General features: G+C 50.4%; 1 protein-coding gene across 7 annotated transcripts in view; it reads left to right on the forward strand.

The window, feature by feature from the left end:
- HIPK2 (homeodomain interacting protein kinase 2) overlaps positions 1-20,501 on the forward strand; it is a 252,551-nt gene extending 232,050 nt beyond the window's left edge. For 5 of the 7 annotated variants that reach the window (XM_072964349.1, XM_072964347.1, XM_072964351.1 and 2 more), the window contains exons 13-15: positions 2,556-2,800; positions 7,254-7,414; positions 8,591-20,501. In XM_072964349.1, coding sequence (XP_072820450.1) covers positions 2,556-2,800; positions 7,254-7,414; positions 8,591-9,064 — 880 coding nt within the window. In that variant the 3' untranslated portion in view covers positions 9,065-20,501. The remainder of the gene's footprint in view (positions 1-2,555; positions 2,801-7,253; positions 7,415-8,590) is intronic. The other 2 variants (XM_072964348.1, XM_072964350.1) reach the window with 1 other exon arrangement.

Consider the following 20,501-nt stretch of genomic DNA (forward strand, 5'->3'; position numbering starts at 1 on the left):
CCTCTTCTGGGTACCTCATGTAAGTGGAGTCACACAGTACCTGTCTTTCGTGTCTGGCTTATTTCACTTAGCATAATGTTTTCAAGGTTCATCCATATTGTAGCATATATCAGAACCTTATTCATTCTTACGGCTGAATAATATTCCATTGTGTGGATATATCATATTTTGTTTCTCCATTCATCTGTTAATGGACACAGGTTATTTCCACCTGTTGGCTATTGTGAATAATGCTGCAATGAACGTTCGTATTCAAATGTCTGAGTTTCTGCTTTCAGTTCCTTCTTGTATATACCTAGAGTGGAATTGCTGGGTCATATGGTAACTGTGTTTACCTCCAACTGTCTTTGAGGAACAAGCATATGGGCCTTTTACATTTAAACTGTCGTAAGGAGGAAGTGTAGTTCTTGATTAATTAAGACATATCTGTTTTATCAAAGTCAGCGTGAAGAGCTTTAAGTATGTGCAGGCAATTCATTCCTCACCTTCTTTTGAGTTCTTATCAATTATCCTCAGCACAGCTCATTTGACAGTTCATCGTGGAAGGCTTTGTGACATCTCTTCTCTTTAACTGATCATTTTAAAGCTTTCACTGTTTAACTTGTCATGTTTTTACACAGTCCCCCACTGAGATTTTAATCTCCTTAAAGGGTGGAGACGTGTATTAAATTTCTTTGTACAGAAATTCCCTGTCGCATGGATCTCCAGAATATCTGACTGAGGCGTGCTGACTTCTTTCATATCAATCGTCTGGTTTATTCGTAGACTAGAAACTTTTCCAGCAACTCCATACCTTCATAGAATTCGTCTTGCCTAAATATGTTTTTGGCAAACCTGTTTTTACGTGTCAGATGAGGTAACACAACTAATAATAATAATAGTAATTATAGAAGCTTAATTTTATAGAATGTTTACGTGTTGTTCACCATTCAAAGCACTTTCCGTGTATTTTCTCTCTTCTCAAAACAAGCCTGTGATGTAGGTACTATTATTATCCACATTTTACTGATAAGGAGACTGAATCTCTCAGAGGCTGAATAGCTCCCCAAGGCCACACCATCAGCACATGCTGAAGTTAGACATCTCTCTGCCGGGCCTGTGTCCCTACCCACAGACCCAGTTAGCGAGGGACCCCTCTTCCCTGAACCAGGGAAGGCAGACTGTGCCGCCCCAGAAGAATTATGCGGCCCAGGTGTCAGTAGCGCAGCCTCAGGGCGCTCAGACCTCCTGCGGGCTCACTCCCAGCTCCTCAGCCCTTTGATAGGCTAGCATCCCTTCCACCGCCAGGGACTCGAGTTCGTCCACTTCTCTGCTGCCCTTAGCCGCCTAGGAATCGATCTTGGAATCTGGCCCATGACTGGCTATGTGACCTTGGGCAAGACACCTGCAGGGGGCAGTGTTGTGGCTCCACCAGGTGCTCTATAAATACCAGCTTCTTCTCTTAGCAAATGAGTTGGCAACTGACCATCTTACCTAGGCAATCGATATTTCTTAAAAATAGGTGATCAACATACAGAAATAGATGAAAATCCATTTTTGAAACCTGCACAATAAGCAACAAATTCCATATCCATCATCCCACCAGCCTCTCACTGGGCTTGGAGGCAGACAGAATTGGTTCCCCAAGTAACCACACAAATATCTCAGGAAAAAAATGCGCTGGCGGAGAGCCAGCCAAAGCCAGTTCCTCCATGTCAGTGTAGGAAGTTTCAGCTAGAGGATGAAGACCAGGGATTGGGAGCCACGCCCTCACAGGCATCTTCAGACAGTGCAGGCCCCCTGCCCTGTCCTCGGCCAGGCAGTGGGGGAGCTGCAGGAGCAGGAGGCTGAGCCCCACTTAAGAAGGGGACTCAGTGATCTTGGGTGGCCAGTCATCCCACCTACCGCCCTCACCACAAAGAGATGGCCGAGGTGTCTGGCCCAGCTCCCATTGCTTTTTCTCAGTGAGCCTCAGCTGTGGGCTGTGGGATCAGCCTCTTCAGAACCTTGCTTTCTTCCCTCCCGCTGCATCCTGCTTCCTCTAGGATCCTATTCCCTCCTGCCTAAACCAGCTGCATCTCCCAGGCCCCAAGCCCGATACACTTAGGCTGCTCCCTTCCCAGCAGTTTTTTTCTTCCACACCAGGGACGCAGGTTGCCTGGGTCTGGTTGGGTTCTCTCTTTGCTTTTCTGTCCCCTTCTGGTGGCTCAGAGGGCGCTGCCACGCAGCTCTGGGCTACAGGTGCCTCCCCTGCAGTTCTGAGCCTGGCTGCACGGGAAAGCTCAGGCCCGCCTGGAATCTTTTTGCCCCAATTTCCAGAAGCTCCTGTGGGCCCCGCTCCAGCCCCTTTCTCATGTCCTCACATGCCCCACCCCCACTGGTTAGACAGGTGACACTTGTGTGCCAGCCTCCCCATCAGGATTCTGGAGAGAAGTCACATTCCTCCCTTCTCTCCTGCTCTGCCTGCCCCCTGCCCCGGAGCGCAGAGAGGCTTTTCCCAGCTGGTCCTGAACTGCTGGTTTGGTTTCTCACTTCACAGCCCCTCACCGTCCTGGTTTCTCCCTTTACATTTTCAGCACTGTCTCCAAGCAGAGAAAAAACGTCATCAGCTGTGTCACGGTCCACGACTCTCCCTACTCCGACTCCTCCAGCAACACCAGCCCCTACTCCGTACAGCACCGCGCCGGGCACAATGCCACCACCTTTGACACCAAGGGGAGCCTGGAGACGCACTGCACTGGGAACCCCCGGACTATCATCGTGCCCCCGCTGAAGACCCAGGCCAGCGAGGTGCTGGTGGAGTGTGATAGCCTGGGGCCAGGTAATGTGGGGCCAGGGTGGGCCAGGAACAGCTCCTGGAGACGAGTTTTCTGGTTACTTGCTGCTCGCAGTCTTGTTATGTGAGCACTCTAAGCCCCAGGTTGTTGGCCCTCACTCGGGGATCTGGTCCAAAAAGCCAGGGTAGGATTCTGCTCAGCATCACGTTGTATAAGCAGCAGTTTCATTTCTTAACTCTGTGATTAATACCTTGCTGTCTTCGCCATGGCTCTGCCTCTGACTAGGTTGGTAACTACAGAATCAAAGCCACCCCGTTGCTTTTCCACTGTCTGGAATGACACCCGGTTTGGGGAGTTCCTGACCGACTTCTAGCATCACTCCCTCCCAGGGAGCCCTGGCAGTCGGGGGCTCCGTGTGTGGCAAGGCCCTTCCCCGGGCCTTGGTCAGCAAGGGCGGCCTCTCCCAAGAGCTCACTGTTGGGAGGAGAGGTGGTAGCGAGCGTGCTTCTTCCTCACTCACTGCTTGATTAAAAGGACTCCTTGCATCTTGTGAAGGCTTGTCCTGAAAACTGGGCCCGAGAATAAAAGCTAAGCACTTAACCTTCTGCATAAACTTAGCAGCTCACCCAGATTTCGCAGTAGCTGTTCAGTGTCTCCCTTGCTCCTGCTCATCAGGGGAAGAATTTGAGAATAAACCCAAAGAAATCTCCTTCTTCTGCATTGTTGCCACAAATTGTCCCAGCCCACCCGGGCCAGCCAGCACCTCCTCTATAGCTCTCTTCAGAAGCACAGGGATACACACCACAGGGGAGGTTTTGTTTCAAGGCAAGAAGCCACTGTTCTTGAGGAAGGACCTCCTGTCCGTGTCCCCTGAGGTGGCTGCTGGAGACCATGGAAACTTCTTGGGGTGGTTGCCCCATGTAAGGCACACCAGGCCTGGGCAATTCAGGTGCTGCCCCCGCCAGTGACCTGGGGTGAAGGGTGGCGTTCAGGATGGAGCCTTCAGGGGCTTTTCCCGCCCAGGGCCATAGGCCAGCCTGCAGAGTGTGGGGCCGGAGGACCCTCCCTCCGGAACCCTCTTTCTCCACCCAGGCACAGGTTTTCAAGGAAACCCTGGCAGGAAGGAACACTGTCTAGGACCCAAGAACCTGTAGGCAAACAGAACCGCTCACCTCGGGGGCGGGACTCCTCAGAGCAGTCGTCCTCACCTTTTTCTGCTCCTGTCACGCCTTCCAAGTTCCGGTGCCCGTTTCCAGCATCGGCCATGCGGGTGGCGACTCTCAGCGCTCAGCAACCACATTTCCACAAGGACTCTTACAGCCAAAGTCAGAGAATTAATTACCTGCAGGACTGAGAATCCCTCGGGAATACTTCTCAACAACAGAGAAAAAGGAAGGTTTTTCTCAGTAAGGCCGTGGGTTCTAATACCCCTAGTGCCTCTGTCTCTGGGGAGCGCCATGGTATATTTTCCCCACGTAAAAGATTTAGTTTCCCCTGTGAGGACAGGCTGCACAGTCTTTCTAGTGACAGGTGAGAGGCTAAAAGAACTTCATTTGGGTGTCTGTCCGTCCCCAGACTGTGGTGTTTCTCTACACTGACACCTCCGTTAGTGCACAGTCTTCCAGGCTCAGAAGAATCTGGAAAGCATCCTCCCTTGGCTTCCTGGGGCCCAGGTTGGCCCACCCCGGCCAACGTGCACACCAGTTTCAGCCCCCTCAGCTGGGGTCCTCGGGTCCCCTGAGCCTCTCAAGGACGAAAGCTGTGCAGGTGACAGTCCATCTTCTCTCAGTGGCTCTCAGCTCAGGAAGGATCCTTGAGGAATTCCCACAACCTTCTCAGGTCCCTTGGCTTAGTTAGGCCCTTTTGGAAGGCAACAGAAGGTCCTCTGCACCGCCTTAGGATCAATAAGGAATGTACTGGAAGGATGCAGGGCTAAGTCCCAGGCAGGGCAGGAGCCAGAGCTCCCTGATCTGAGCCACTGGTGGCCCGATGCCTGCTTTCTGGACACCCTGACCCAGCGACCCCCAGGCTCCTAGTTTTCCATTTCTGACCCAGCTTGGGGCAGACAGTTGTTCCTTGAGCGTCAGCTTTAACCAGGGGACATGGCTCAAAAATAAAGACATCAGCCATAGCGCACACAGCTCATACCTTTAAGAGCTGAACACCTGCCGGGCACTAAGCATTGCATGTACATTAGCTCATGTAACCCTCACTATGACCCTCCATGAAGTAAGTTATTATTTTCCCAGTTTTCCAGATAAGAAAACAGAAGCACAGAGAGGTTAACTAACCCCACCACACCATGCAGAGGGACCTCCCAAGGGTCTGGCTCCAGGGCGCACCCATGATCGGAAGCAGTCTTCCACCCACCTCGTGTAGACAGGGCCTCCCAGGGGGCCACCCCGTGAACCCAGGGCTGTTCCCGGGCAGCAGATCTTTGAGAGCAGTGAGGCAAGACTTGAGCAGGCAGCTCCATGGTGTTCCTCCCAGCTCCAAAATACACCTCAGGAACTTGACCTTCAGCACTTGCCCTGTCCACTCCATGGTCACTTTATTCCTCTCTGCATTACTGTTTTAATCTCTTGATCCCTTTCAGGACCCACTCCCTGATTCAGGGGTCCCCTGCTCTGGTGGTTGACAAGCTCTGACCCAGCCCCTGTCTCCTGATGCTGGTGGCCTGGCTCTGTCACACCCATTTCATCTAAAGCTCTCCAACCTGTTCACTTGGAGACTCACACTATGGATACCCTGCACTCAGAGTTTCTCCCTCAAATGTAATTACCACAAAGTTCCCAGAGAGTTGAAATCAGAGCAGAGAGATGACATCCACAGTGGGGCCCAGGCAGCAGGCGCAGCTTACAATCTGCTGCGGGGCACGGAGGAGCTGGAGGCCAACGTGGTGGCACCGTGGCTGATGGAGGGAGAGACATTGAAGTTCTGCTGACAGCCAGCATTTGCAGCTTTCCATCCTTCACCCTACAGTGGGTCCCCCAAACCCCTCCCTCCATCTCCCAGGCTTCGGAGATTCTTTGAGTCTAACCGAGTTTGACTTGAGCACAAGACCCTGATTCCCAAATGCAGGTCACCTCTGTCCACCAGGGCAGGCTCCTGCTTTCCTGGGTAGCTTGTTAAGAATACGAATTCCTGGGCGTTTCCCACAGGGGTGTGATTCAGGGGGTGGGATGGGAGAGCCACTGGGTGCCGATATGCAGTTGGATTTGGGGTCTCTGTTAGGACCTGCTGCCTCCCTGCCAGTGAGGCAGCTCTCTCTTACTCGAGGGGGGCTGTTGCCTGGATGGGGGGAGGCCCCTCTCGACTTGAGTGTGCTCCCTGATCTGTCCCCAGGTTTCGTTTGCCTTCACTCTTCACATTTCTCTCCATCAACAATTAATCAGCAGTCTGTCTTGCCGGCGCCAGCCTCAGGCATCTCGTTTGACTCTGATCTCGTCACCCTGAGATCTGTAATAGACCTGATCCTGCCCAGTGACGTCAAGGGTCTGATCCATGTGATGCGTGCTCCGTTAATTGTTAGCATCCTCCGCCCCAAGAATGACCAGCTCACCCATTTCACACTTGCGACCCTGGGGTACCCAGCTGAGACCATATTAGGCTTTCGTGTTTCCCAAAGATGCTCAGCATCAGTAAATCTGAATTCTTGCTGCTGAGCAGCACAAGGGATAGAGCTGCCTTCTGACGTCCTTTGTATGTCTTTCCAGTTCTCCCTTAACCATCTGGGTCTTCTCTTAAACACCCTACTCTGGGCAGCTTCCTCAAACGTGGACAGCTTTAGAGTTGAGGAGTCTGCGGAGGGCAATACAGGTTTGGGCAGATGTCTGGATTCCTTGTGCCAAAGGCCTCCTTGGTATTCACTGTGGATTACTTCCTCTTGATCTAGACAAAGCTTCAGAACAGAAATGTTTGGCATCAAGAGCGACACTGAGAGACAGGCGGACAGTAGCACTCGATTCCACATGTCCCGTGTCCGTGCGTGTGTCCTCTGACTTCGCCCCCTGGAGACTCGAGTCCCACTCTTCTGGGAGTTGGTATTCACAGGTCACTCAACACCGAAACTGACTAAAGTGGTTTCTTTAACATAAACCTCCTTGCCCTATTCATTTTATTCCAGCTGTTTTCCCCTGGGACATATGCAGTCCCTTTTCTGAGACTCAGGTATCTGCATCCTGCAGCATCTGTCACTGTGTCTCTGCATCTCGGCAGAGAACACCCAGCTGGGACACTGGAGCTGCAGAGAGCTCCCCTTCCCTCTGTTAGACTTTCTTGATGCTTCTCAGTGTCAGCAAACAGTAGTTCTAAAGCCCAGCAATGTTTGCTCCCAACCAGTGGAACAAGCCACAGCCCTGGTGCCAAAATCATCACTAGGTCTGGGGGAGATGTGGCTCATGGGTGATCGACCACCATTGTCTCCTGGGGGGTAGGGTCTTCTGGGCACCCCAGGACCTGTGACTGATCCGTGACCTCTTCCTCTTCCCGGCACAGTTAACACCAGTCACCACTCGTCCTCCTACAAGTCCAAGTCCTCCAGCAACGTGACCTCCACCAGCGGTCACTCTTCAGGGAGCTCGTCCGGAGCCATCACCTACCGGCAGCAGCGGCCAGGGCCGCCCTTCCAGCAGCAGCAGCCTCTCAATCTCAGCCAGGTAAGCCCCGCCTGATGGGCCCTGGGGTGCAGCTCATCCCCGCAACTCTTAGCTTCAGAGCAGGGCACTGTGGTGGCCCCTTGCCCGCCTCCCAGACTGGTAGCCCCTCCAGTGATGGCAGGCGGTGCTCCAAGTGACCTCTAATGTTCCCTTTCTGCTGTAGGTTGCCGTGGGGAAGGTGGGATCCCCGATTCACAGGCCCAAGGCAGAATGACTCGTCTGATGATAGGAAGCTCTCAGGGACGTGGTGCCAGAGCTTAAAAACAGGCTGGCCCACACCTTGCTTTTTCAGCCCAACAAAGGGTAAAACACTGTCCCGACCCAGGCAGGCCAGGACACGAGGGCAGACCTGCAGTCCAACCAAGCCAGGCCTGCTGAACTGTCACAGTGAGGGAGGCTGCACACTCAGGACCCCAAACCCAGAGAAAGAGGCGGAGGGTGTGGAGGAGGTGGGTGGCGTTCAGCTGGAGTGTAACCGAGACAGAGTCTGCAGCCAGCACTTGGCCCCTTGTGCAGAGGGTCACTCCTGCCTGAACTGCAAAGTGGACTCGGGGGCCTGTTTCCTTAGACGTGCAGAGGTGAGGTAAGGGCGAGTTTTGAGTGTTGAGAAGCCTCTCGTCTGAAGCAGTGCTCCTGGGCTGGCTCCTGAGGCCTCATCATGACTTAGGTTCTCGGGGTGAAAGAGGACGGGGTCATTTGTGCACATGACTTCCAACAGCAGAGCTCTGGGGGCCTGCGATTCAGGGAACAGGACTATGCGGTGAGAGAGAACGCAGGCGTCACTCAAAGAGGGGCTCCCTTTTGACATTTCACAGCTGCAGGACGTCCTTGTGAGACATACTGTCTGCTGGCCCTTTCCCAGCTGGCTTTGTCTGTGTGTCACCAGCCCGGGGGACGGCAGGACACAGCATTCCTTCTCAGCCCAGGCTCATTTGTACTTTCTGAGCACCCAAGGGAGGCATCTTCTAGTACTCCTGCTGCTTCTGGCCTCCTCCCCTCCTCCACCCCTCCTCCCCTCCTCCCCATCTCCTCTCTCCCTCCTCCTCCTCCTCCCCTCCTCCCCTCTCTCATCCTCCCTTCCTCCCCTCCTCCCCATCTCCTCTCTCCCTCCTCCTCCTCCCCTTTCATGCGTCCAGCCCCCCATGCAGCCCTCTCCTGGTGCTTCTCCTTCTCCAGGCTCAGCAGCACATGACCGCAGACCGCACCGGGAGCCACCGACGGCAGCAGGCCTACATCACTCCCACGATGGCGCAGGCTCCGTACTCCTTCCCGCACAACAGCCCCAGCCACGGCACGGTGCACCCCCACCTGGCCGCCGCCGCCGCCGCCGCCGCCCACCTCCCCACCCAGCCCCACCTCTACACCTACACGGCGCCCGCGGCCCTGGGCTCCACTGGCACCGTGGCCCACCTGGTGGCCTCCCAAGGCTCAGCGCGTCACACCGTGCAGCACACTGCCTACCCGGCCAGCATCGTCCACCAGGTCCCCGTGAGCATGGGCCCCCGGGTCCTGCCCTCGCCCACCATCCACCCGAGTCAGTATCCAGCCCAGTTTGCCCACCAGACCTACATCAGCGCCTCTCCAGCTTCCACCGTCTACACTGGATACCCACTGAGCCCCGCCAAGGTCAACCAGTACCCTTACATATAAACACTGGAAGGGGAGGGGAGGGGAGGGAGGATGGCCAGAGGGGAGGAAGGAGAGGAGGAGGGACGAGGTGGGAGCTGGGCTTTTTATGCCGCACATAAACAATGCAAACGGGGCAGGGGAGGGGCAGGGGGCAGGGGTGGGACACAAACGAAACTTGAACTAGGAAGTAGGAGGACTGAGAGCAGAGAAGAGAACATTTTAGGAAGGAAGGGGTTTAAGGAGGGGGGAAATCTATGCTTTTTATTTTAAAAAAAGAAAAAGGACAAAAAAGAAAACGTCAGTAACAGAAAACACAGCTCACGAACCCATTCTGCACCAAACTGGAAAGGAGAAGGAAAGAGTGACAGAAGATTCCAGAAGTAGGGGGGCCTCGGTTTTTGAAGAACTTTATCTATGAACTTTTCAAAGATTATTTTCATTATGGCAGCAAGTGACATTTAAGAATTTGCTGTCGGGGACACCTGCTACGGAAATCCAATAGATTTTTAATGATTGAACGTAAGAATTAGGGATTTTTCCAGAACTCTAAAGAGTCAGCAGCCCTGTAGAAAGGTCAGGCCATGGCCTGAGGAGGCTGATACCAGGGGTGGGTCTGGGGTCGGCAAAACCGGGTTCTGACTCGCTTGCCAGGACCGATGGGGGTGCTGAAGGAGGACCGCGCGAGAAGGAGGAGCCCAGGAGAGGGTGCACTTTCTCTTTCTGAGCACTCTGGATGAATCCCTAAGCAATGATAGTCCTCAGATGTCATTAATAATGTGTGTTGCAAACTTTAGCTTCTTTTCTTTTCTGAAGATTTCTCTTCTCTTTGGATCAGTCCCTCGTGACGTAGCGTAGGGCTCACGGCTGTCGCCAACACCCCGTAGACGTAGTCACCTGCACCTGATTGTTCTGCTTCGTGTTCTACCCTAAGAATACCAATAGACTATTCCTCAACGTACTTGCACAAACAAAAAGTGATCTAATGTAGGCATGTAACCCACGCGGTGGTCCAGGTGTGTGCACGTGGGTGTGAGTGGGTGCTGCCCTCCTGCCCCCCGGCACCCACCGCCCCCGGCTCTGCAATCTCGGTTTTACATCGTTCCCTCCTAGTGCCTTACCGACCGACGGACGCGGTGTGAGGGTTTACTTCCACGGTACTCCAAGAAGCCGGCTGAGGCGAGTCACGTCTTCTCAGCCCTTCTTCTGTGCTGTTGTAACATTTTACTCTGGTCTTTCCTTTTTTTTTTTTTAATTTCTATTTTATTTCAATACCTGTTGTCTTTCCTGGGCTGTTTGCTAGCAGAGGGGGCCAGGGAGCTGGCAGGGGCTAGGAGAGCCCATGGACCTGAGATGTGGGAGATGGATGGTGGTGGGTAGATCTGACGATGGTGATGACTTCAGTTGACTGTGACTTTGGAGACAGAGCAAGAGAGACTCCCCACCCTTCACCCTCACCTATTTCTTCCCGGGGGGCCAGCTCTGCCATTTGTGGGACCAGAGGTCCCATCCGTGTCTTAGGAGTGTTGGCCTCTCGCCAGGCAGCTGCCTCCTTCCTGATGTGGGAGGGGCCAAGGAGAGCCACCTCCCGCCTCCAGGCCTGGCACAACCTTCCTGTGGTTGTCCGCGGGGTGGAGGGGAGGCTTGGCGCCTGGCCCCCTGTTCTCAGACCCCCACTGCCCTCTAGTCTCGCAGCCCTGCCCTGCTCTCCTCCGGCTGCGCCGGCTGGGTTTTGCTGTCACAGCTCCTCCCTCTTAGACAACCACCACCCGTGGTTTGCTGCTGAATCCTTCCTCGCATTACCCAGGCCTACCCGAGGCACGCCTCTGCTTTTGATTTTAGAGGGGTCTTGTGGGCAGAAAGCTGGAGGGAGGGACATGTGTGAGGGTAACCAGGTGGTGTTACACTGCACTTTGGAAAACACTCCCACGGGCAGTTAAGTTTCCAAGGAAATTTGCCCTTTGCCTTCTTTGCCCCTTTGATACATTCTGGAAATTTTCTCAGGCTTTAAACACTGGTTGGGGTCGGGGTGGAGGGGTTTCTCTGTCGATAGCAAATTACTCCTGAAGGCATGAATGTTGGGAGACCCTTAACTGGTCATAGGTGGCGCTTTAAAGCGTGGTCCTAATCGTTTGATTCTTGATGCTGTGTCCTTAACAGACCCCAAAGCCAAGTTTCCAAAGTGCAAAGAGATGGCTCCCAGTTTTGGACAGCAGTCCATCCCCCCCCTCCCCCACTGTCCTTCCTCACTCTGTGGTCTCCTTTAACGATCTACTGTGAAAGGTGTTTTTATCATAATATCCAACCTAATTCAGTAACGAAGCCAAACCCTTACCTTAGCTCTTAGCTGTGAAATGTGAAATAACGCTGGAAATTTCCCCTCTCCAACCATAAATTCTACTTACCCTACAAAGAAACCAGTCCCCAGGTTGGAACCAGCTTAGTCCAGGCCTTAGGCTGGAAGGAAGGAAGGACACCATGAACACTGGAAGCAGGGCACCCTCGCGCAGACCCGCAGGTACCCAGCCGGGGAGCTGTTTGTGGCAGGACAGGTTGCTGCCCTCGTGGCGTCACGATCAGTACATCTTCATCCGGAGATGGGGAAGTGCCGTCGATCTGAGACAACACGAAAATGGCCCGTCCAGAGAGGGTGGGGGGTGTATAGTCTTTAGAGGACACATGAGCCAGGGTGCTCCCAGAGCCGCGCCAGCCTGGAGAATCATCTCTGTGCTGGCCTTTCGGCGTCCAGAGGGCAGCAGTGCCCAGTTACAGATGTCTCGGCTGCAGACGAGCCAGCATTTTTGCCTTATTGGGTAGCATCCTGGAACCCTTGTACAGTTCACTTCCAGCCCTTTCTAGATCTGAGCTTTTACAGGAAAAGACAACATAGCCTTCCAGTTTAAAGAAAATTATTTTGTCTCCTTAAGTTGGAAGTTACTCTTTCACCTGACATTTTCTTTCCTTTTCTTCCAGATCAGGAATGAAAGTTCCATGCTGCTCATAAAGATAATATTATTGTACTAATTATTTTGGTTATTACTGTTGTAATTACTATCATAATCATCATTTTGATACTTTAGTTGGGGTTTTAAGTGCACATTTATTCCAAGTATCTTTATGTTTTCTCTTTAATATTTAAATTTATTTTATTGTATCTGTGAGTATCTGAGTAGACAGGAGGGACATACAGATGTCCAGTTTTGTCAGACCAAAAAAAAAAAAAAAGGAAAGGAAAGATCCAGGAATTAGAAAAAAGCTATTGAGAAAGATCCATCACAGAACAAAAGTTTGAAGAAGAATCAAAGCCTTTATCTCTATACAGGCCAAATTGGGCTCTGGACAACGTGGTCTCACCAACAGTACTGTATTTTTGTAGATTCTCGGTGGCTGGAGGAAATCTGAGGAGGCATCTCATGGGTTGAACTTTTAAGCTGTGGTCCTCTCCCATCTGCCCTGCACTTGTGAAATCTGCTGACTAGATCCTGGGCCTCCCTTGCATCTGATATTTACTTGTCAATTGAAAAAAGCCCTTCTGGTCAGAGCTGACCCAGCCCTTTTCCCAGTGTCCCCTCTTCCCAGTGTCCCTTCTTTTCCCATCAGCACACCAGGAGTTTGACTTATATCCTTCAGTGAAGAGATAATTGTCCCCTTCTGGAAGCCACTGGAAATAGTGAGCTGATGGAAGGTGCCAGGCAGGTGGTACCTTCCCCTGGGAAATGATAGCCTCCTGTCCCCTCACTAACCACACTGCCCACTTCTTCAGTCCCCCCTTTCCCTCCCCCTGCGAACATCTTCTCAGCACACGATTCTAGAGACAAACCATCAAGTCAGAAAAAAAAGGTGGAGGGATGGTAGGCGACTAGAAGAACACTGACAAAGTCCAGCAGCCCCTCAGACGTGGGCCACTGCCCCCCTGAAATTGTTGGCCAGCAGAGGGGTCCAGTGGGGCCTCCCAGCCATGCCCACTGGGCTCTGACTGTGCCCGTCAGGCACGGTGCTGCGTGATGGCTTTTTTAATCAGCTTGAGGGGCTCACACGCTACCCACCAAACCCAGAAACTGCCATGCCCCAGATGAAGGAAGGGTCAGAATGATGGGCTTCACTGAAGCCAACCGAGGGAGACATCAGGCAGTGCCCAGCCCACAGGAGCTCGGCAAACATGGGCGCCCTCCCTGAATCCCCACCTGCCTTCCACTTCCAGCCCAAGCACACAACTGTGGGCTCAGAGCCCCAGGAAGAGACCCCAGTGCAAGAGGCCAGCCTCTGCGTGTGCTCCGCAGTGCTTGCCCGAACTCCCACCCTATCCTGCAATCGGAGTCTCAATAAAATGTCTGTCCCTAGGATCCAGCTCTCAAGTAGAGGAATGCTAACCTAGTCCTGATTTAGACCACAAATAACCTAGATCATCTGCTCTGAAATTGGCTCCATCTTTCTTTACTGAAGAAGCAGTGTGAAGGCTAAGAAGGGAAGCTTTAAAAGAACAGGTCAAGGAGAACTCGTAATTGGAGCCTTAGGAACCATAGGTCGATTTGCTTCCGCTCGGTGGGGTCTTACTGATCCATCTGGATGTTTACACCCGTGTCTCTGCGTGTAGTGCCTCTTTCATGATGTTTTGGCTGTTTCCAAGGGAAGGGGTGAGCAGGCTGATGGGTGGGAGAGTCTGAGGCTTGATGCCAATTAATACTGTGAAGTGGAGCATGTGGTTGAGCGAATTCAGTGGGAAGAGAAGGGTTGGGGCAAACCGATGGTTGTCTCCTGGACTGTGTGTGCGTTCTGGCCTTACTGGCGGCGAGTGGTTGGCGGGCTGTGGGAGCCAGCTGGCCTTGTTCCCTTCACCCTGGAAGACTCAACCCGCCCAAACACCAGATTGTTGGATGTAAGGAAGGGAAGGTGAGATTAGCCCAGCTGCCAACAGGCGGATTTCCCCTGACCAGATCTTTGGAATTGCAAACACTCATTTTTGAACAAGCTTGCGCTGGAGGATTTGGGTTGTGTGAGTGTGTGTGAGTGAGTGGAGCAGACTTTCTTGGAAACTAGAGGGAGGAGATGAGGAGGCTTAAGGAACTCTTGCTGATGGGCCGTGGTTGATGAAACGAGGTGCGTCGACGGGCTCGCCCCAGCTCTCATCCCGAGGCCTCTGGCGCTGCAGGCGGGGTAGGGCACGGGGCTCTTGCTGACCTGGTCAGTAGCTGCTAGGATAGAAAACAAACAGAAGAGACTGGCTGGGTGCCCTCAAGCAGCAGGGAGGACTCAACAGAAAGGCCAGGCTTCTTCCACAGGCCTGGCCCTGGACTTCTCAGCGCCAGCACGAGCCGTTCTGCCACGAAACATTCCCGCCCCAAGGACCGTGCGTGCTTCTCTCCCAGTCTCTGTCTTCTCTTCCTGGTGTGTCTTACAGATTTTAGATGGGGAAGCCTCAGAATTGAGCAGGCCAGAGCTGTCCTCACCAAATTGGGAAGGAAAGTGAAAGTGTTCCTTTCTTTAGCCAAAGAACCCTTCTCAAAGACACCCCAGCTATGGACAGAATGGCGTTCCTTTCTTTCTTCTCCGGGCAATAATGACTTCATCAGTGACGCGATCCCATCTGTCTTTCTCTTTTCTCTCTATCCTTACCTGTATTTTTTTATTGCATTTATTTCAAAACGGCTCATCTTGTAAGAAGAGTGGAGGTTAGTAACCCTAAATGCTGCTGCTGCTGTTGGGAACCTGGAGGCACTGCCCGGAGCTGTGGGCTTAACTAATCTCATGTTACCTCGGGTATGGACCGGAGCAGACCTGCCAGGAAGTGCGGCTGCGTCGGGGTTTAGGTGCGCGCGGGGGCCGGGCGCAGGGTGTCCGTATTTTTCTGCTCTGATCCCTGGGACTCTCACTTCTCATCTCCACAGACTAGACTCAGTAGAGAATTGGAGATGGCAAAATGACACTTAAATGCAGTAGAAACCTTTCCAAGGCTTCTGGCACCCTTTCCCACTCCAGTGACCCAACCTGGGAGAGGTTTCCCGCATCATTCTTGAAGCTTCCAGAAGTTCCAGAGAGCCAGCTCCCAGCCAGTGCTTCTCCCGAGACTCCAAGAGAGTTTCCAGGGCAGTGACCCTCCTGCAGGGCACCCCTGCTCAGGGTACCTGTACCAGAAGGGAGCTGCCCGATGCCCCAGCTTGCCTCCCACCAGCCTTTGAGAGCCCCTAATCTCAGACCCTTGCAGCAGAACATTATGTTGTCTCTCTTATTGGCTAAAACTTGCCGTGTCCCTCAGGTGGGTCACAGCCAACATTTGCTGAACGCTTTCAATACCCCAGGCTCAGACTCAGCCTTCTGCAAGCGTGACCTCGCGGAGCCCTCACAGCCACCCCGTTAACAACACCCCCCCTTACAACACCCCCATTTACAGAGGAGGGCGCTGATGAGAAAGCTGACACTCTAAGAAAGCTTGTGTTAAAGGAGAGAACATTCAATGGTGGCCCGAGATCCCCACGTTTCTACTGAAATTTTTTGTCAGTCAGACCTTTACGGAGATATGCTTTTGTTTCAACCATTTTAATAATTCTCAGTGAGTGGCCTCGTATTTCTAATGAACTATTTAATGATGCTCCCATTTTCTGTGTGCCAGACACTGTGCTGAAAATCACTCATGTTTATCCTGTTTCATTTAATCTTCACAACAACCCTATGAAATCTGCATTAGTGGTCCCTTTACAGATGGGGCAGCTGGCTTGGGGAGCTGGTGACCTGCCCAGGGTCACACAGCTAGTAGGGGAGCCGGGCCTTGAACCTGCATCTGCCCAGCTCCAGAATGGAGCTCAAAGGTTCCAGCCTCGGCTGTCTCCTGGGTGTCTGTGTGCAGAAAAGCCTTGAAGGAACATGGCCCCGTGCCACCCCTGCCCTGTGCGTGGAACTCAGCAGAAGGTCTGTGTGAAGAGGGATTCCCGAATTGGATCCAAGCAGCAGGGGCAGAATCAGTTTGACGTTTAGAGAAAGTCTTAGGGGAGTTTCTTTTGAGTCATAGTGGAGTTCATTTTCGATTCCTTTCCAGTGTACCAACTAGCTTTCGTAGTGCTGCTGCTACAACAAACTCTTATCAGAGTGAAGGGGAAAAAAAAAAGTGGTGTTTTTTTCCTTCTTTTAAAAAAAATAATTTTTTTCTTGCTTATAGTTAATTCTAGAAAAGGCAATACTAAAGGTATATATTTTTTTCAAAATGCTATTTTTTACTGCACTGATAAATATCATGATGACTCTGGTCTCTGTAAGCGATCCACTCTTCAGCTCTGGGTAGACCCAGATGCCGGATTCACACCAAATTTGTAAATACCGTGTGTGGGTCTAGTGTCCAGAAACTGTTTTCTTTGTGTAAAAAAAAAAGAAAAGAAAAAAAAAAAGGAGAAAGACAAGATGGCTTTTAGAAAGAAGAACAAAAAGTTTTCTTTTGGGATAGATTTCTCAAAGAAATGGAGAGCAACTATTGTTTCAACTGAGAAAAACCAGCCAACTTTGAGGTTATAAGGAAGGAGAGTCTCTTGCCAAGGTATGAGATAAACAGTAATACAGAAGCATTTTTATTTTGGTCGAAAGGGGGCAAGAATTTAGAAATGCTTTAGGATTAGATTTTTAATCTTTTAGAAAACAATTACCATTTGTCACGAAGCAGCTCCTCGGTTGTTTGGGGTGGGGTTTCATTTCTTTTTTATTTTAAAAACTTCTTTACTGACTGGCTCTGGGCTTGTTTGCCTCAATTCTTAGGTAGTTTACACAAGTTCTAGAATCTTCTAGAACTTTAATTCCAATGAAAGCAAACCCAACTAATCAGATTCGGAGATCCTGGTTGGTTTCCATAGGTCTTCTGGAATTCTGACAGAACACCTGAAGGTTTTTTTAAAAGAAGGTTTTAGATACATTATCTTACACAAACTGTGACCTGATGGCAATAATTACCTCAAACGTGGGCATTCATCCTGGTTTTAGCCTTTTTTGAAATCATGTAGCCAGCTTGATCTTGGGATTTAAAAGACTATGAATTCTGTGTGGGTTGAAAATAATGATTAATGCATACCCTGGTCCTTGTTGCTTAGGTGAACTCTGAAAATAGCTAATCTTCACAACAAAAATTAAACCAAGGAAGAGATTATTCTTTGTGTTTTGTAATCAAATGTGATTTTCAAGTGCATATGTTAAATATATATGTTTTTAGCCACTGTAAAATGCTGTTAGCCTTCTAAGATATCGAGAGAGTCACATTTTAAAATTCATAAACTAAATAATTGACTGGGATACTTAAGCATATTTCTGGCTACGTTTTATAGTTAAAATGTTTTATAGTTTACATTTCAACTGGTACTTTTAAAAGAAAGTTTCTGTTTATAACTGACATCTTCAAACCCCAGCAATCACCTCTTCAGTAGGAGGCCATGTTCCCCCATGGCAGGTGTGTTCCACCCATCCTGTTGTGTAGCCTAACATGAGCATTTCCCTCTGCATTACTGGTTTCCATGTGAACGCGAGAGAATGTGAAAGGATTTCCAGGTCTAATGGGACAGGGTGAACCCACAGCCCAGGCCAGATTCAGAGATCTCATGCCATGTTGTATCCACACTGGTCTTCAAGGCCTTCTCTTTGACATCTTGGAAGAGGCAGAGAGAACAGATCCCTGGTTCGCCGATCTTTGTCTTGATGTGAACGTTTACCTTATTCACTGGTCCACTGACTTCCAGTCACCAGGCAGTGGGAGACACTGGGATGCAGGTGGCCCCAACGGTGCAGCTGCTAGTTCTGGGCCCCCAGCGATATGTTGATGGGTGTTTTGCAGGGAAAGTCACACACCCCTGTGCCCGTATTTATTGGTCAGCTTTCCCAAATACCTGCTGTCATTTATTGCTTTTTCCCTTTAAAACAAAGTAAGTGTAAAAGGATGGGCTTACTTTTTACTCTTTGTCAAACTTCAGTTTGAAGCCTAGGTCACCAGGAGGCGGGACCTAGATTGTTTCCTAGAGATTCTTAGTGCTGGTGAGCCGGAACAGGGGGCTGGGGACTGAGGGGCACGGGGGAGGGGCAGACCCATCCAAGTAGAGATGATGATTGAGAGTGGGCCCATCGTCCTGCAGGAACAGCCTGGAAGGTGCCAGTGTCCCTAAGAGTTTTGGTTAATCTCTTTTCTCTTGTGCCACAGCCTTAGTGCAGAGGACCTGCTGTGAGCTAAAGGGCATCCCTTTAGCAGATAACACCTCGAAAACTGCAAAACACCTGGAACCAGGCAGGGAACTGGTGGTTGTTCTCAATGCACTTGCTTTTTCCCTGTGAACTCTGTTGATAGTATGTTCTTATTACAGTTTTGTTGTTAGAATCATCATTGTAAAATCTTTTGCCTCTTGCCCCTCCTAATTCTACTCCTACTTTCTTCTGTTTGTTTGGTTTCTTTTCTCCTGTGTTTTAATTAACCAAATGAATTTTATGTCCTTGTCTTTGGGGCTTAATCATAAAAATAGAAGCATAGAAATTGGCTTTATTTTTTTTTTTTTTAGTAAATAGAAAAGGGCTCTGCCTTCACTCTCTAGTTCCATTTAGCCAGTCTCCACACGAGCCTCCTAGTGCTGCCACCCCTTTCCTGTGCTGGGTCACTGTCTCCGTGGCCACCTTGGCTTCCACCTTGCTGTCACCACCGCCCCACACCCAGGCACCCAGGACCCCTAGGAAGCTCTCAAGAACCAGAAAGAAGGACCCATTTATCCCTGTGAGTGGTGGTCTTGCCTCCCTGTTCAATATTGGTTGAAGGGGTGATGGATTTATTGTGATTGTGATTATGATTATTTCAATAGTTTGGCTCAGGTTATAAGGAAGAACTTGGGGATTGGAACGTGACTTGACCATGCCCATCCTTTGTAGCTTTCTGTGACTTCTAAATGGAACCTAAAGCGGCCCCACCCCACCCCCGACCCCCGCCTCCCTTCCTGCAGGTACTCCTGTTGGCCGCCTCCACGCCGCCTGGTTTCTCCCCACCGTCTCACTCTCCCTTTCACGTCTCACCCTTCCGCTGTTGTGTTACCGCTCCCTGAAAACTTCCTTCCGTGGCTTTTCCAGGGCACAATCATTTCCGGTCTCCAAAGCATCTCCTCATCCTGTTTGTGTGCGTTTTTTTAACCAAATGAAGCAGGCCAGGAACTCATACTTTGGGGCAGCAGAATTTCTAGTCTAGTAGAATCACTGTATAGATGTAGCTGTTGATATATATGTTTGTGTATATATATATCAAACCAAATTTCTGATAGGAGAAGTATAGCTTTACGGATGAGGGGGAAGAGGAACTTGCAGAAGTCGGAGTCAGCGTGGGCGTCTCAGACGGGCCCAGGATGGCCCGGGCTGCACCTTCGCTCCTGCACAGCGGAGGCAGGTGGCCCCGAAGGGTGCCGCTGCTCTCTCTGGGTCCCCAGCATAGATGAGTGAGAGGGGCAACACATCAGAATGACTGGAATTTTCCATCCCGTTTTGCTTTGACCACATGTATTGAGCTGCAGCCTCTGATATATCACATTTCCAAATATGGTATCCATTAGGATGGGAAGAGAATGGATCTGTTGAAATGTTTACCTTTCAACAGCCCATGAATTCAGGACACTCTGGACAGAAAGACTCACTCCCCAGAACGAGAACAGGGAACAGGAGACCCGGTGAGACTCGGTCACCGGTCTGAGGAACGTGGCCCCTCCCCGGGTCATCTCGCCCAGATCTTTCTCTGCCAGGTCATCTCAGCTCAACTACCCTATGGAAGCCCTGGTCTGTTGTGTTCCTTCACTGTATGGTTTCTGTAATAAAAAGTGTTAATCCATGTTAATCTTTGTGAAAATTATTGCGTGCAACAGTATTTTCTCGTGTACCTCTTTTTCCTATGTGAATTGTCCCTCTTTTCTTTTTTTATTTATAAATGTCTACTTTTTTTTTTAAAGACAAACCAATGTGTTGTAGGCCTATATGTAACCTATTCCTTAGTCTCATATTATAGGTATGTTATAAGAATGGATATTTTACTTGGCTTTAGAATGTTTTACAAGAAAAATAATTCTTAACTGATCAAGTCCTTGCTACTAAAATGCTTGTGTTTTTCATCATGACGTCGTGTGCTTCTAAATTAATGATCATTTTCGTTGTAGAAAAATGGAGTGAATTTATATTAGTCTTGGAAACTAATAATAGCATTGTAAATTTATGAGATGATTTTAACAGAAAAAAATTATAGAAGAATATAGTTATTTTAATTGTAATATTACTAACTGTAGGGTGAGAAAGGGGGGGTCCCATTGTGGTGAACTATGTTATAGCTTGTTACTCACAGTTTCTTTTTGATCATTTTTTCGGTCTCTGAGGTGAAACGACTTATTAATTAAAATTTGTAAACTCACATATGCATATTGTATATGTGTAGAAATGTAATCACACTTTGTCTTGGAATTACATTAAACTGTTTGGAATCACTGTA

The sequence above is a fragment of the Vicugna pacos genome, chromosome 7, assembly GCF_048564905.1.
Source record: "Vicugna pacos chromosome 7, VicPac4, whole genome shotgun sequence".
Taxonomy (NCBI): Eukaryota; Metazoa; Chordata; class Mammalia; order Artiodactyla; family Camelidae; genus Vicugna; species Vicugna pacos.